Source organism: Bombus terrestris, chromosome 17 (assembly GCF_910591885.1).
Source record: "Bombus terrestris chromosome 17, iyBomTerr1.2, whole genome shotgun sequence".
In the NCBI taxonomy this organism is placed as follows: domain Eukaryota; kingdom Metazoa; phylum Arthropoda; class Insecta; order Hymenoptera; family Apidae; genus Bombus; species Bombus terrestris.
In genome coordinates, this window is record NC_063285.1 from 1244470 (window position 1) to 1261433 (window position 16964).

At 38.3% G+C, this 16964-nt stretch overlaps 2 protein-coding genes across 6 annotated transcripts in view; one reads left to right on the plus strand and one right to left on the minus strand.

Moving 5' to 3' along the window:
* LOC125386755 (GDP-D-glucose phosphorylase 1-like) overlaps positions 1 to 16964 on the plus strand; it is a 198386-nt gene that overhangs the window by 107719 nt on the left and 73703 nt on the right. The window contains exon 6 of one of the 5 annotated variants that reach the window (XM_048413878.1): positions 310 to 324. The exons of the other annotated variants lie outside the window; for them this stretch is intronic. The gene's annotated coding sequence lies outside the window, so the exon portion shown is untranslated. Of the gene's footprint in view, positions 1 to 309; positions 325 to 16964 lie in introns of those variants that run through there. 5 annotated transcript variants of the gene reach the window in all.
* The window catches only part of LOC125386758, a 44350-nt gene continuing 42158 nt past the window's right edge, over positions 14773 to 16964 (minus strand). Inside the window, exon 3 of the mRNA XM_048413887.1 lies at positions 14773 to 15160. Coding sequence (XP_048269844.1) covers positions 14773 to 15160 — 388 coding nt within the window. The remainder of the gene's footprint in view (positions 15161 to 16964) is intronic.

Consider the following 16964-nt stretch of genomic DNA (forward strand, 5'->3'; position numbering starts at 1 on the left):
TGTATACATATATATGTATACTATAATATATGTATATATAAAATTTATGTATAACGTTCAGAGATAAGTAATTATTAATATAATTAGATGTAGTAACTTAATGGGTCTAGAGGTAGGACAAGTAAAGACGCTTTATTTGTTAACAAGTTGGTATAGTTTGTGTATTTAATAACGATGAATATAATAATAAAGAGTGACAGATTATTCAGTGATAAACAATGTCAACGTGTTCGTTCGGCTTAGCGGCTTTATACATCCGACCTCTCGACGTGTGCTCTTAAAATCTTCAATAAGGACTATCCTTCTTAGATCATTTCTTGGTCTTCTCCGGGAGACGACCCCCACTACGCTCGGATCACGCCAGCGTTTGCGCCTATGATCACATATGCCGCATTCTTTTGAAACAGGCAGCCGAAATCGACGTTTCTGGAAGTCGCTGCTTGGATGCGCTCGTCGATACACTGTATGTCCCTCGTCCGGAAGACAAGGCGATCCGCCTGCGACATTGTATGACCGCGAGCGACGGCCAGAAACACGACCTATGCTAAAACCTCGCAGCATAACAGAACGTACATCTCCCTCTTTTCGATACTATATAAATATGATATTAGCAATGATTTTCGGCAATTTTTTCAAACAACACTTTCCGTAGAATAATTTTCTGATTAGTACAATGTGATTTATTCTCATTCAAAATATGTTTAAACAAATTTATATAATTATAATAAGCTTATAAGTTATATACTAAATTTACACATATATGTATGTTCAAAAAACCATTTTCTTTAGTGTCCTATCCATTCAACTTCGATGATCTAGCAATCAGCGTATCTGTATTATTTAATTAGCTGGAAAATAGTATCAAAGTACCTTGGGAGGATCTTCGTTACTTATTTGGAGAAATAATGTATGGAGGCCACATAACAGATGATTGGGATAGAAGACTATGCAAGACATATTTAGTAGAATATTTGAAAACGAAATTAGTTGAAGGTATATATGGTAATTCACAATTATATTTCCAACATATTCGGTATATTAAATCTTTTTAAATACAATTTTTTCTATAAAATTTTAAGTTTGTACATTCTTTATTGGTCTCTTCTTACAATAATCAAAACTTTTTAATAGTGAAACAAAATATGATTTATATCAATGTATTTGCTTTAGGGATGCATATAATTCTTTACTATTTAATGATTACTATTCGTTTTCTTTTTTTATTTTGTATATATTTGAGGTGTTGGTAGTACGTGTAGAGTGCCAAAGAAATACTCGGCGTTTTGTTTAACGGTATATTTATTCTCGCTTAACGGCTTTGTTACAAGTTTCGACTCGCGACTTGAGCGAACGACAATTTGTTCACGTTTCTCGATTTCGACTGCTCAACCACGCTTCTCGGTCACTACTCATCTCTCAATCCATTTCGTTTCTTTTTGTCACCTCTCAATATCGATGGCTCATCAGGCCTGTCGACACTTACGCTTCGTCGCGATCTTGCTTATGTTTTGTCGGTCTCTCGTAAACAGTCTGTTGTCACGTAAAATGAAAAAAGGAAATCTCAGATGAAAAGAAAAATAAAATGTGAAAAAAATAAAAAGAAAATTTATTTTTGAACACTTAGTTTACACTAATTACGATTTGGTTCTGAGCTCCAGCCGTGACTTTCCAAGAGTGAAGCTCTTACAATTTGACTTTCGATGGGATCTGTTTCTTTTTTCCTTGTTACCCGTCAATATCCCCACTATCCACGCGTTTGTTAGGTGTCCGCGACCGTTGTCACGCACGCCTTCTTCTAGAACGATCGGCGGAAGGACCGTTGGGATATCGATGGCTCATTAGGCACTTCGGCGATATACATTTCCGCCGAATGCCGCCACATCTTTATCTCCATCATCAGTCCATCGAATTTGAAGGATGCCGGTCGTGACATACCCCCCTGGTTAGATCGTAATAGAATGGAATTATTGGTTTTTTAAGATCGTAATAGAATGGAATCATTTTTAAATGTAAATCAAAGGATATGTTTACACCCTTTTTTTTCGTCCGATCTTGATATGGTTATTTCCACACAATAGATCACATATTTTGTCTGATCGCGCTATCGAGGGTTTTTGAAGGATTTGCGAGGAAGTGTATTTGCAACAAAGTACTGAGATCGCTATGAGTTGATTTTCTGCATGTAATGGTACAAAGTTATTTTGTTAATCTTAAATATAGTAACTGCACAATATTTGATAGTGTTCGAGAAGCTAATGATTTCAGCGGTGCAATTGTCACGTAAAATAAAAAACAGGGGGCTCGAACGAAAAGAAAAAATTAAGGTAACAAAAAAAAAAACAAGAGAATTTATTTCTTGTATTCTGAATTTACACTGACTGCGACTTTGTTCTGAGCTCCAGCCGTGACTTTCCAAGACTGAAGCTCTTACAATTTGACTTTTGGTGGCATCTGTTTCTTCTTTGTTTGTCATCCCTCAATATCCCCACTACCCTGTAGGCGTACGTGACCGTTGTCACGCTTCTAGGACATTCGGCGGAAGGACCGTTAGGATACAGATGACTCATTAGGCACTTCGGCGATATACATTGTCGCCAAGCCCGCCACATCTCTATCTCCATCATCGGTCCATCGGATTTGAAGTATGCCGGTCGTGACATACCCCCCAGTTTAGATTGATCTTGGTCCTCTAAGATCGTAGTAGAATTGGTTGGATTTGTTTATAAATCGTAATTCCTATCCTGTGAATTTAAGACAACTAACCAAGGGTATTGTTACTAGTGCTAGGGTCAGCATTATCCTGGAAAAAGTACGTTTTCAATCGGTTACCATGTATCTTTTTCTTAATATTGTCGATAGATATAATGTAGTAAGGAGTTTTCACATCATTGATTCTATAGGGTCCTAACCATTCAATGTCCAACTTATCTCTTTTATGGTCATTGTGAATTAAAACAAAGTCTCCTTTCCTAAACACGGTCTGAGTTTTAACAATCTTTCTTTCCTGGTCTCGCTTGTAGCGTTGCTTATTTTGAATAAGTGTTTTGTGAGCTGTTTCCCAATATTTATTTAACTGTTTTTGCCAAAGTGAGTACATATCGTCATAGGTAAATGTGGGGAATTTGGATATTGCGGAAGGTAAGTTCGCTTTTCGCCCAAAAGTCAATTCGAAGGGGGAGAATCCTGTTCCTTCATGTTTTGCAGTGTTGTATCCTAAACAAATGAAATTAAGTACTTCGTCCCATTCTTTGTCATTGTCGTGTAACGCAGTACGAATTAAATCTTTAACCGAGGCATGTGTTCTTTCGAGGGATCCGTTACTCTGTGGGTGAAATGAAGTTGTTTTGACGTGTTTAATTTTAAAGGCCTCTTCGAATTTCGTCATTAAATCGCTAACAAAATTTTGTCCTTGGTCTGTCAGAATCGTCTTTGGTGCCGAAAATATGTAAATATAGTGCTCAATGAGTGCGTTAATTATAGATTCAGTTCGTTGCGTTTTAAGGGGAACAAGGATCAGATATTTCGTAAGTTCGTCGTGAATTGAAAGTATATATTGATTTCCGCGTTTGGTTTTCGTCATCGGTCCTATGATGTCCATAGCGATTTTGTCGTTAGGGTGAAGTGGTGTGTCTGAGATCTGTGGGGATTCTTTGGGTCTGATACGTGTTAGTTTCTCCTTTTGACATGTGTCGCATGTCTTCACAAAGTTTTCTACTCTTTCAAAAAGGCCGGGGATTTTGAATTTATCCTTAATCCGTTGATACGTTTTCTGTATCCCTAAATGTCCTACGGTGTCGTTATGGTTTTCCTTTATTGTTTGTAGTATTTCGCTTTCGTCTAGTTTTAAGATGGGGTTGGGCGCATAAGTAATTTCCTTGTATGTGTCGTTAAAGTATATTAGCATGAGTTTAATCTGTGTTTTCTCTAATTCAGTGAAATCGTTATTTCCTATGCCGATTTTTGTTGTATTTTTAAGAATTTTGTAAAGTTTTCTGATCCAAAGTGTCTCGTCGTATTCTCCTAAATCTTTTCGAGTTAATTGGTAAAATGTTTGATCATTCGGTTTAATTTCTAAGAGTTTCGGGTTCTCGTTGTTGTTCTTCCATTCGTTGAATGAATTAGTGTGGTCAATTAATAGGTCGAGATTAACTATTTCGTTGCGAGTTACCGCGTGAACCCTAGATAAGGCGTCTGCAGCTGTATTATCTTTACCCTTTGTGTATTCGATTTCATAGTTGTATTCTTCGAGTCTAAGTCTCCAACGAATCAGTCGACTAGAGGGGTCTTTGCAATTGTGTAGCCACTTAAGGGCTTGGTGGTCGGTTCGAATAATGAAGCGTCGTCCTAACAAGTATTGCCTAAGTCTTTTCACGGCCCATACGATGGCCAAGAGTTCCTTTTCTGTCGTGGTATAGTTTTGTTCGGGTGGGTTTAGTGTCCTTGAAATGTAACAGCAAGGATGACCGTCTTGTGACAGTATTGCTCCTAGTCCTTCGTTACTTGCGTCGGTGGTTAGGGTAAAGGTTTTGTTAAAGTCCGGATAAGCTAGTATTGGGGAATTACAGAGTTTGTCCTTTAAAGTATCAAAGCTAGTCTGGTGTTTGTCAGTCCAATGGAATGGTGTGTCCTTTTTTGTTAAGTCTGTAAGGCTTTTCGCGATTTTAGAAAAATTCCGAATAAATTTGCGGTAATAACCTGCTAAACCTAAGAATGATTTAACGTCCGTGGCATTGCGGGGTAATCGAAAGTTTTTTACAGCGTCTAATTTCTTGGAGTTTGGTTTAACTCCTTCGGCTGAAACTACGTGGCCTAAGTATTCTAGTTCCGGTTTTACGAATTCGCACTTATCCGGTTGCAATTTAAGTCCTAATTCTCTGAGTCTCTGAAATACTATCGCGAGGTTTTCATTATGGTCTTGAATCGTTTTTCCGAATATCACTATGTCGTCCAAATAAACAAGGCAATATTTTCCTACAAGTCCAGTTAAGGCTCTGTCCATTAATCTTTGAAAAGTAGCGGGTGCGTTTTTAAGACCGAATGGCATTCGATCGAACTGAAAGTGGCCTTGCGGTGTCGAAAAAGCGGTATATTTTTTGGATTTCTCGTTCATTGGAATTTGATGAAATCCTGAGGATAAATCAAGCGCCGAAAAGAATTTCGCGTTTCCTAGTTGTGTCAAAATGTCGTCTATGTCAGGTAAAGGATAAGCGTCTTGTTCCGTGAGTTCATTTAGTTTCCTAAAATCAATGACTATCCTCCATTTCTGTTTTCCTGAGGCGTCTAATTTTTTCGGAACTACCCATACCGGAGAGTTATAAGGGGAATCTGATTCTTCTGTAATATTTTTCTTTAACATGTCTCCTATTTGTCGCGAAATTTCGTCTCGATGACATTCCGGTGGTCTATACGATCGTGTGTTAATGATTTTATCTTTGGTTAATGAAATTGTGTGCTGGGTTAAATTAGTACAGGGCAAAAGGTCGGTTTCTAAATTAAAGATGTCAACGTAGTGGAGAATAATCTTTTCTATGGATTCGCGGATTGGCTTTTCAATGTGATCTGTTCTCACTAGGCTTTTTAGTTTTGATACGTTGGAAACATCATGAGAATTTTGAATATTATTAGAAATTTCAATGTTTTGCTCACCAGTGTTGATAAAACATACTTTAGTCGGTTTGCCTTCCAGATAGATTGTTTGAACTCTGTTTTCTCCCGGAGTTAATTGTATTGGTTTCTGAAATAAAATGGTTTTGTCATTTAGTCGGATTCTGTCATTGGATATTGAATAGTTATACTTCTCTAAACATGGTAGCCCAATGATTCCGTCTTCGATGATTGGGAAGTTGTCCGGTACTATGTGAAAGATGTGGTCTTGTCCAAAAATTCGTTTCGTTACGTATTCGTTCGTTTCGTATTTGTCTCGTCCCATAGAAAATTTTTGTCTAGGCTCTATTTGTATCGCGTTGACAGTTTTGTTACGTTTCACTAGGTTTATCCCTGCTCCTGTGTCGACCAGAAATACTCGCTCTGTGGTTCGGGTTGACAAAGGTATTGTGAGTAATCTTCCTGTGGTGATGTTGACTCGTATGTTTCGCGCGGTTCGTCTATACTCTGGTTCGATGTTACTTCTCGTGTTTCGTCCCTTTCCTGGACTGCTTGAATTCTTGCGGGTGGTCGGTCGTACTGGCTCGGTTGTAGAAAATTTTGGCATTTGTTGGCCATGTGTCCCAGCTTTCCGCATTTGAAACACTTCATTTGCGCGCGTTCAGCGGGTGGCCTATTCTCTACTCGGTCAAATGTGGTAGGTTTCTGAGCTACTAGTGCGTTAGGCGATCTAGATAGTGTATTAGATCGTCTTACCTGCATTGATTGATTGTTGAGGCGATTACTAGCGGAAGGCAAGCGACTACTTGACCAATTGGCTTGCCGTTCTTCTCGTGAATAGCGTTCTAAGTCGGCTGCTTTCTTTTCAGCTTCTTCAAGATTCACGGGTTCAATGATTAATAATGTTCGGCCTATGTCGCACCTGAGTCCCTTAAGGTACACACAGACAATCTTCTTTGTAGTTTCTTCGATCATTAGCTTGCATAGAAATGGTTGTGGGTACTCGTTGGTTACTGCGTACAGTAAACGGTTGAGTATTCTTCTGAACCGAATATTAAAACTCTGCACTGATTCTTCTCATCCCTGTCTCAACTCTTTTAATTGTTCCCGATATTCTTCCGAAGTCACTTGAGCTGCCACATTGTTCCTCAGTGCGTTGTACAGATCACTATAGCACTCAATGGGGATGTTGCGGATACTTTGAGCTGCTTTTCCTACTATTTTTTCTACCTTTATTGCTTTTAGCAATAAATCTTGCTCCATGCAACGGTCTTTCATACTGCTCACTTCTTTGATAAATTCTTCCACACCTACATCATCGTCTCCGTTGAACATTGGAATACAAGGTATTGCATCCTTAATTCGCAGAGTGGAAAGAGCGTGTGGAAAATAGCCTCTTTCTTCAACCTCGGGTTGTTCGGTGTCGATGTGCGCAGGTGGGATGCCTGGAATCGTTAACCCGGTCGGTTCGCGTGCCCTAACCGTACTCCCGATGCGATTAATCGCCGTCGATTCACTTTCGTTGCCTTCAGTAATGATGGAACCAGAATCATCGGTCGCAAGGAATCCGAACCCAGTCCATAGCTCTGCGACGGTTCTCCCAAGACTTCCGAATTCTGTTACCCAGTATCTATTTGTTTCGTCACTTTGCATAGACAAACGTAATATATCCTCTTGTAAACGGGCAATACTCTCTTCCTGTTTTTGAATGCTATCCAATATTGTTCGCAACGTTGGATCCGTTGAGGTAGAAGTTTGAGATTCGTTTGTCTTAGACATCTTCCTGCCTTCGGGCGAAGATGAGTCTTGGCTACTGAAGCTAGATTTTCTTTCACGGTAACGTACGAAGGAATCCAGTTTACCTTCCTTTGTCACTTCACTCGGTTCGTGATAGTTACTTCGTTGTTGCGGATGACCGTAGTCCCAAATAATTCTATCTTCCGTAGATGATGAATGTCTTTTGGTTTCCGAACAAACACTTTTCACTATCCTGGCAGTAATCGCCAAAAATGTCACGTAAAATAAAAAGCAGGAGACTTGGACGAAAAGAAAAAAATTAAGGTAACAAAAAAACAAGAGAATTTATTTCTTGTATTCTGAATTTACACTGACTGCGATTTTGTTCTGAGCTCCAGCCGTGACTTTCCAAGACTGAAGCTCTTACAATTTGACTTTTGGTGGCATCTGTTTCTTCTTTGTTTGTCATCCCTCAATATCCCCACTACCGTGTAGGCGTACGTGACCGTTGTCACGCTTCTAGGACATTCGGTGGAAGGACCGTTAGGATACAGATGACTCATTAGGCACTTCGGCGATATACATTGTCGCCAAGCCCGCCTCATCTCTATCTCCATCATCGGTCCATCGGATTTGAAGTATGCCGGTCGTGACACACTCATCGTATGATATAATTCTACAATGATTTCTTTCATTACGATATATTTAAAAATATTTTATATAACATACAATTTGGAAATTAGGTTCCAAAAACACATGTGGCGGCACACGAGCACGGAACTTTCCAACGGCTTCGCGACACAAAGCGCTATATCTTAAAAGCGTAAGGCCGACGCGCCTAATGTGCCATCGATATTCCTATGGTTCTTCCGCCGAATGTTTGGAAGAATGCACGCGCGGCAACCGCCGCGGTACATCTAATAAACGCGTGTGTAGTAGGGATATCGAAGGGCAACTAAGAAAAGAATCCGTTCGGTTTCGAACAAAGACTCATTCTGCCTCCAGCCACGAAGTGCGAAAGGTTCAGTATCATAGCGACGCAAACACAAGCCGAGACACGCGATTATAAACTCTCGATGGTTAATCGTTAAGTGTGAATCGTATGAATTGTTGACTCGTTGATTGTTATAAGTAATAAACTTTTTGTTGAACATCGGAGTATTCCTTCTGCACCTATCACGACATACCACCTCAGTTTCTAAATGGGATAAGAAGGCAGACATGGGAATTTTGTTAAGATATAGTGAAGTAGGTTACAGAGTGTTATTAGGTGGGAAAATAACAGTAGCTAGACGTGTAGAGGTCATAGAAACAGACACAAAATGTGTCGGTTTTATGGACAATTCATTCGATAAAGATAACGATGACATTGAGGATAATGATTTATTGGTAAGCGTGAATAAGGAAGAGTTAGAAAGTAGGGAAGATGAAAATGATAACAGTCCTGGAAGCTTAAACATCCGTAGGAGATCTACACGTAATAAGAGAAATCCAGTAAGGTATCCAGAAAAAGAAAACATTAGTGAAATCCATGCAAATTATTGTAGAGTAGATATCCCTTGTACATTTGAGGAGGCGATTTGTTGTGAAAATAGCGAAGATTGGAAACAAGCTATGGATAAGGAAATAGAATGTCTTTATAAGAATAAAACTTGAAAATTGGTAGAAAGGATAAAAGGCAAAGAAGTATTAGATGTAAAATGGGTTTATACGAGAAAATCAGATGACATGTCTAAGGCTAGATTAGTGGTAAGAGGATTCCAACAAAGAAACGTAGCCGATGACATATATTCCTCAGTAGCGAGTAATCAGACTTTTAAGATATTGCTATCATATTGTTGTCAAAATGGATTAATTATTGAGCAAATGGATATAGAAACTGCTTTTTTAAATGGTGAAGTAACCTCGGAGATATATGTAAATTAACCAAAGGGATATACGGACGGAACGAATAGAGTTTGTAAACTATCGAAAGCGCTTTAAGAGTTAAAAGAAAGTCCAAGGGACTGGTATGAGTGTTTTGATAGGTATGTGACGAGATTAGGTTTTAAGAAGAATAACATAGAGTTGTGTCTATATACACGTGGAGAGGGAGAAAATGTTGTTTATTTGTTAATGTATGTAGACGATTTGCTAATTTGTAGTAAAAACAAAAGGAAGATACAAAGTGTAAAGAAGTTATTAACTAATAGATTTGAAATGAAAGATTTAGGTGAAGTCAAAGAATATCTCGGAATAAATATAGAGTATGATTATTTCAAAAATGAAATGAGATTAAGCCAAAAGAAATACATTGAATCATTAGCAAACAAATATAAGTTACAAAATGGCAAATTGTACTGTACACCTATGGAGACCAAGCTAGAAATTGAAAAAGCTGAGATAAATAGAGAGGATATTGGATACAAAAATTTAATTGGCACATTGTTGTATATTAGTGTAAATACCAGACCCGATATAAGTTGTAGTGTGAATTATTTGAGTAGATTTCAAGATTATTGTAATGAGATACATTTTAAATATGCTTTGCGAATATTGAAATATTTGTACCGGACTAGAGATTTAAGATTAGATTATAAAAGGAATGAAAAATGTGAAACAATAGATTGTTATGTGGACGCTGATTGGGCAGGAGATCATTTAGATAGGAAATCGACTCTGGATATGTAATTAGATTGTATGGAAATGTAATCGGTTGGAAGTCTAAAAAACAAAGGTGTGTGACAAAAGCCTCGACCTATGCAGAGTATGTAGCTCTACCGGAAGCGGCGAATGAATTAATGTCTATTAGGGAAATTATGAAAATCATCAATGTAAATTTAGACGATAACCCTGTACAAATTTATGAGGATAACTCTGAAGTGGTAAGTATAGCAAAGCATGGAAATTTTACAAAAAATTCTAAACACATTAAAGTTCATTATCACTATGTTCACGAGTGCTTAAAGGAGAACAAGATAAACATACTTAAAGTAAGTACAGACGAAAATACTGCGGATATTTTTACGAAGGCACTGTGTAGAGAGAAATTCGAAAGGTTTAGGTCATGGATGAATGTAAACTAAGAGAAATGTAAATAGAGCAATAAGTGTTAAAGTTTCTGTTACATAATTTCTCAAAGCATGTAAATACGATTAAGTGTACAGTATAAATGTAAGGAGGCGTGTTAGGAACATGATACATTTACACTGTACATGTGAATGTGTGTGTAAGCGTCAAAGAGCGTCCAGGCCTTAGTTGGGACAAAAGACAATAGTAAGTCGTTAGAAGTATCTGGAAGAATTGGTTGACAACAAGCGTGCGTGCGAGTAGGATTTCGAGGTCTAAGATATATGTATAACTGTTGTGTGCTAAATAAAGGAAATTATTTGTATTTCCGAATCCCTTCTATATCTTTACAGTACTCAAGGAAACAACTGGTGTGAGGAAGACGAGGGCAGGGCACATCTTGATTGAAATTAATAATAAGGTACACGAGGCGCACGAAGTTGCAGTGAAACTGAAGACGGCCATGAAGAAGGACATGGAAATATCAAGTAGGGAGACATTGAGATAAAAAATATAGATCCCATTGCTACCAGGGAGGAGCTGACCGAGGACACCGAGCTGGACATCAAGGAGGAAATATGAATTCAGATAAAATCGCTGAGAACCCAGCAGGCGATGGTGGTAGCTCCAGTGAATAGCATTCCACGTGAGAAATCCACCATCAGGATTAGGACAGGATTGACAATAGCAACAGCCAGAGTTATCCCGAATGTCCTCAGATGCTATAGATGTCACATGCTGGGGCATAATGTGTACGGTACTGAGTACAAGGAGGGAGCTATGTCGGAGGTGTGACGATAGGGATCACGCTATAAACGGCTGCAGCAAAGAGCCAAGATGTGCGATCTGCGCGGCAGAGAGAAGAGACAACCTGAGACATATAACAGGATCACTGGCATGTCCAGCGGTGAAGGATACGATGAGAGGAGGAAATAGACTTAGAAGATAATAATCCTAATTTAAAGTTTGAATAGGTGTAGGTTGGCCCAAGAGCTAATGTATCAGTATGTCTGCAAAACTAAAGTCGACGTGGTCCTTATCACTGAGCTTTATCAACAGAAGGCTTACTGGTGTAACGATAACAAAGGTGATGCATCGTTGTGGGTGATCCTGTTCAGAGGAAAACATCCAGATGAAAGTACTGTGACAACCAGCAACGGACTAGTGAGCATTACTGTTAACGACGTGCATTGCTTTCGGGGTATTATTCCCCCAATGTCAAACCAGAAGAATTTTACGAATACTTAAGGGAAATGGAGATCATCATCCAGACAAACAGGAAGAGTTATCCCTCAGTGATGATCGCCGGCGATTTTAACACGAAGACTACTGCGTGGGGCGGCTAGAGAACTGATCGCTGGGAGACGAATCCAATGAATATGTTGGTAAAGAATGGTATCGTACCCATCAATATGAGGGAAAGCTATGCGTTCCGTAGGAACGGGAGAACGAGTTTCATCGATGTGATCAGTACGGATTGAAGACTGGCCAAGAAATACGTGAGAGAGAAAATAGCAAATGTGTGGATAGCGTCAGACCATACGTATGTCCTGCATGATTTTAAAACGAGAAAGACGAGGCGTAACCGAAAAAATTTTAGGTATACTTCGAAGGATGCCGATTTAAATAAAGTTATTTTAAAATTTTACGAAATCTAGTAAACCTCAGTGAAAGGATACCTGCGATATGGAAGGTGACGAAGGTGGTACCTATCCGGAAACCGGGTAGGGACCCCATAATACTATCGTTGTACCGGTCGATCAGTATGTTGCCAACACTTAGTAAAGTCTAGGAACATGCCTTCAAGAATTTGACCAAGGAAAAGCTGGGGCTCGACCCCTTCCATATAAACCAGTTTGGATTTTGCAAGAGGAAGAACACGGTGGATGCGCTGCGCCGGGTAGTTGAATTGGCGGACAGCTTCAGAAGAAAAAAACGGATATGTGTGCTTGCAGCGGTGGATATTAAGAATGTGTTCAATGCTCTTACTGGAATAAGATTCTGCTGGAGGCTGAAGCGAGAGGGATGCCCCGGAAGCTTTTATGTCTTCTAGGCAGCTACCTGAAAGACAGGAAGATTGTAATCCGTAACAGCGGAGGGACGGTGAAGAGGAAAGTTTACCCGGGTGTCCTACAGGGTTCTATATTAGGTTCCCTGTTATAGAATCTTTTATACGAAGGCCTCCTGAAGGAGCTTCAGGATATCCCTCGTTTGAATGCGGTCGCCTTTGCCGACGAACTGGCACTGATACTTGACATAACTAGCCAAGAGGAGATCGGGGTAAGCTTGGGCAATGAATGTAGTGACACTGTGATGTGCTGACAATAGATTAGTGATAGCACACGAAAAGACGGAGGTAATCCTGCCCACCGGGAAACATAATCCCAATGTCATGGACATTTAGATTGAGAGTCATCCAGTGAGAACCAAGAAAGGGATCAGATACCTTGGGGTGCAGTTGCATAATTGCAGGAGGTTCGGAGCTCACTTTGAGAAAGTCCGTGGCAAGGCGGATTTATTCATGGAGGCGCTGAGGATGTTGCTAGCTAACGTTAACGGGTCCACTGTCTCAGTCAGGAAACTTTACTATGGAATATGGGAGACAGTGGTGCTTTATGCTGTTGATCAGGAAAAACAGAAACATCTTCCAGGGGGCAGCATTCGTAAAATCGTCTACGGCCTACAGCACTGCATCGCATGCAGTGCCGTGCGTATTGACGGGCACAATGCCGATTTACTACAAAGCGGAACTCCGGGCCGAGATGTATGAAGTAAAGAAGAATTACCAACAAGAATATTATGAGAGTCGGTCTAGCGTAGGAATTGCTTCAAATTTCGTGGAAAGGATGAAGGCAGTGAAAGAACGTATAGACGACAAGTGGAGGAAGAATGGAGCACTTATGGAAATGACAATTGGACGAAGAAATTAATAGGGGACGCTTGTACTTTCAAGAAGTGCAAAAGAAATATTGATCATTGGACGATGGAACTATTGGCCGGATACGAGATATTGAACGTGTATCATAGGGCTATCAGCAAAGAGGTTCATTCTAGATGCTGGGATGCGACACAGAAGGAGACGACACGGAGCATGCGTTGTGACACTGTCCTAGGTGGATCCTCGGCAGAACCAAATTGGGGAGCTATGTCGGCACGCTATTGACGACGGAAAATATTATTGAAGAGGTAATCATGATGACAACTGGAGTTACTTATTATTATACATTACTTATTATTATTATATATTATTATATTATTATTATTATTATATTATATTATATATTATACATACTTATTATTACTAAAATGAAGTCACTTGCGGTCGACCCTGACGTGAAGGGGTGGGACACTTCCCCTGACGGGAAGTTCGAACTAAAAGAACCTAATGTGAAATCCGAGTGCCACTGAGAAGAACGGCGTAGATAAACTCCATGACGTGTCATTATTTATTGATTATTTATGGAGGAAAGGACTAAAGGAAACATTAATACTTTGTACTCGAAAATTCCATGAGGTGATTAAAAAAAGAAGCTATGGTCAAGACATGTAGCTAAACTATGGAAAGAAAGAGAACAAAGCTAAAGGCTAAAAACATTATATACTGGTGGACACGGGAGATTGAGATGGGTGGGAAAGAACTGATCAAGAAAAGGTATATTTTAAAAACTTTGAAATAGAGAAGTAGACTACACCTAGAAGAGATTCGTAGTGCTGGGAGAAGGAATGGATAAAAATGAGGGGAAATGACATGATGTACTCGGTTAAACTCCGACCTAGCCAGGAAGTTAAAAAGCTCGAAAGTAACCTTAGGTTATGCGCGCGCTCATCATCACGATACCCGAGGAGGAGAGAGTGGAGAACGGCGAATTGGAAATTGTACAATTACCCTCATCTCCCGGGGATCCCTGACGCCTAACCAACAAGAATTTGGTACTATTTCGCATTCTTTCTAGGGTGTGCAATTTCTATATATATTTGCAAATATTTGCATATTTTCAAAAAGAGGGAAATTCTCAACTGCCCTAAGCAATGTGCAATACACACTCAGAAGGAAAGGTAAAGAAGTACGGGGGTTTCTGTGAAAGTATTGGACGGGCAGGTATACGGTTGTATTAAATACATTATAATTTGTTAAAAATTACCCTGATCCCTCCGTCAAATTCCTATAACAATAACAACGGTGGCATCAGAAAATATTAATCGAGTAAACAAATTAAATAACAAAATGTTTCCAGGAATTCCTTGAAATCCTACCATCATGTATTTGTATTTGAGTATTTTGCGCATCTATGGTGAAGTGAATCAGCTAATTTTAACACATAAGACTCGTTGAATTTGTCAGAAATGAGTAAGGTAAATGAAGGTAACATGGAATAATTGTCGTTAGTTATCATTTCTTAAATAAAATACATTACCAGGAACGAGTGTCTTGAGCAATTTATCCAGTTTTTTGCATAATTCTATTTTCTCGATGAGAAGATCTTTTTCTACTGCTGCTAATCCTCCAGTTTGTTGTCCAATCAATTGAGCCAGAGCAATCGTTACATCAATGTTGTAAAAATGATTTGGGTGGAGAGTACTTTCGTAACGACGATTTATAAATTCTTTACATGCAATAATGTCATTTTTCTTCATGGTTGAAAGGTATATACCAATATTTTCTAATATTTTTTCAATTTCCGCATAAGGAACAATTGATTCACAAATTTTGCATATATAATCCTGTTCCTGTTCAAAAAAAGTTTTTGGTAACATGTATCCTGGACAATTCCTGGAAAGAAGCAAACAGATAAAATCATTCTTGTATACAAATAATTTGAAAAATAATGTTTCCCAACTTTTCGTAGTATTTTTGTGTTAAAGAGAAAGTGTTTAAGACTTTAAGAGCTCATAATACTTTTCAAGAGAGTGTGTAATTATCATAGATTCTGAAAGCAACTCTTTTGCTGTAAAATTAATTTTTTTTATTTACAAGTGTCTGACATTGTACGTCAGCCACTTCGCAACATATTCCAAATAAGCCACAGCATAGATTTAGTTTAAAAGTACTATAACGTTGCCACTCTCATTCCTGGACCATCAATATAAAAATGACTACTTTATGTTATTTTTATTTTTATTTAGAAAAAATTGTATTTTAGTTTAAATTATGTATTTTTCTTTAAGATTAAATCAGGATTATTATTAATATAAGCTCGCGTTTGTTTTTTACATTTTTTTTATAAAAAATTAGCAACAAAATATATTCGAGGCCAGACACTGCGCATCCACGTGAGTGCACCACATAATCACGACTATCAAGCATAAATAGGGGGCTGGTAGTTCGATTCAGTTCCTTGATTAGTGGCTTCAAGAACCGACTTAGAGACTAGATCTTTGAGAAACCAAGAGACTCATAGTCGGTTGATTCGCTTCAAGTTTAATGAGCTCGCGAAGAGCTTAATCACCTAGAATTTGCCTGATCCGGTTTTATCTGTCTGTGTAAAGCTCTCAAGATCAACTTGATTAAATTAGCTAACGAAGGAACACTTTTTGTTTAAGGACACACTCTGGGATAAATCTAATGTTGATTTAAGGTTGAGTTAAGATTCGTTCCACGTCTAATGATCTAGCGAGGAGCGGAGCTTCTTAGTAGCGATGTTGTTCAATAAAACTTACTGGATTTACTGAGTTTGAGCTTTATTTACAAAGCCTGTCGCACATGCGCAGTCAGTTTAATTAATAAGATAGATTTTAGGCATCTCAATTATCGTACATATTGAAAACGTTTCAGAATATTATAAACTTCCGTATTCAAACTTTCAATATTATATCATTATCATTCAAATACTTGTCATTTCAGTTTATTATATTAGTATTGTTGTATTTATTGTATCACTATTATTATTCATATTATTTTCATTGAATAAATCTCTGTTTAAAGATCTTAACTTGTGAATTTCTACTCTAAACGCGCCACACGAACATTATTTCCACTCTTACTCCACTCTTACGCCACTGATGCTAACCGTTCTTTTATCAATAACAGGTGCCATAACCTCTGAGAGCGCTTCTTCAAGATTGTCGTTATAATATTTATTAATGCCAACAAAAATTATTTCACAGCAATCTAGACGAAGAAGCTTCGAAGTATGATTGAAGCGCGAATTACAAGCTCTTTTGGATAGTAGAATTTCCATTATTCGAATTTATGGAGGAAATTAATGGAGTGACGACTGCTTGAATGAGGGAATTTGTGGATGGTAGAACACGCGTGTTTTATTATCATTATCGTTCCACTTTTCAAAAAGAATAATTCAAGAACAATTACAAAAAGTACAATATAATATAAATTTTTAAAATCATTTATGGATTTCATATTTTTTTTTGACTGCTATGTCAAATAAATTTGTTAATAGCTTGAGCTGCGTTGAATCATCCTATTTATACCTGAAGACAGTGGTTTCCAACGTGGAAGGCGCGGAGTATTGCCAGGGGAGGCGGCAACATTTTTTAATAAAACATTAATTTTCATACCATAATATCTACAAATAAATAAAACTTCATATTGTAAAGCACGTATATGTTATAACAAA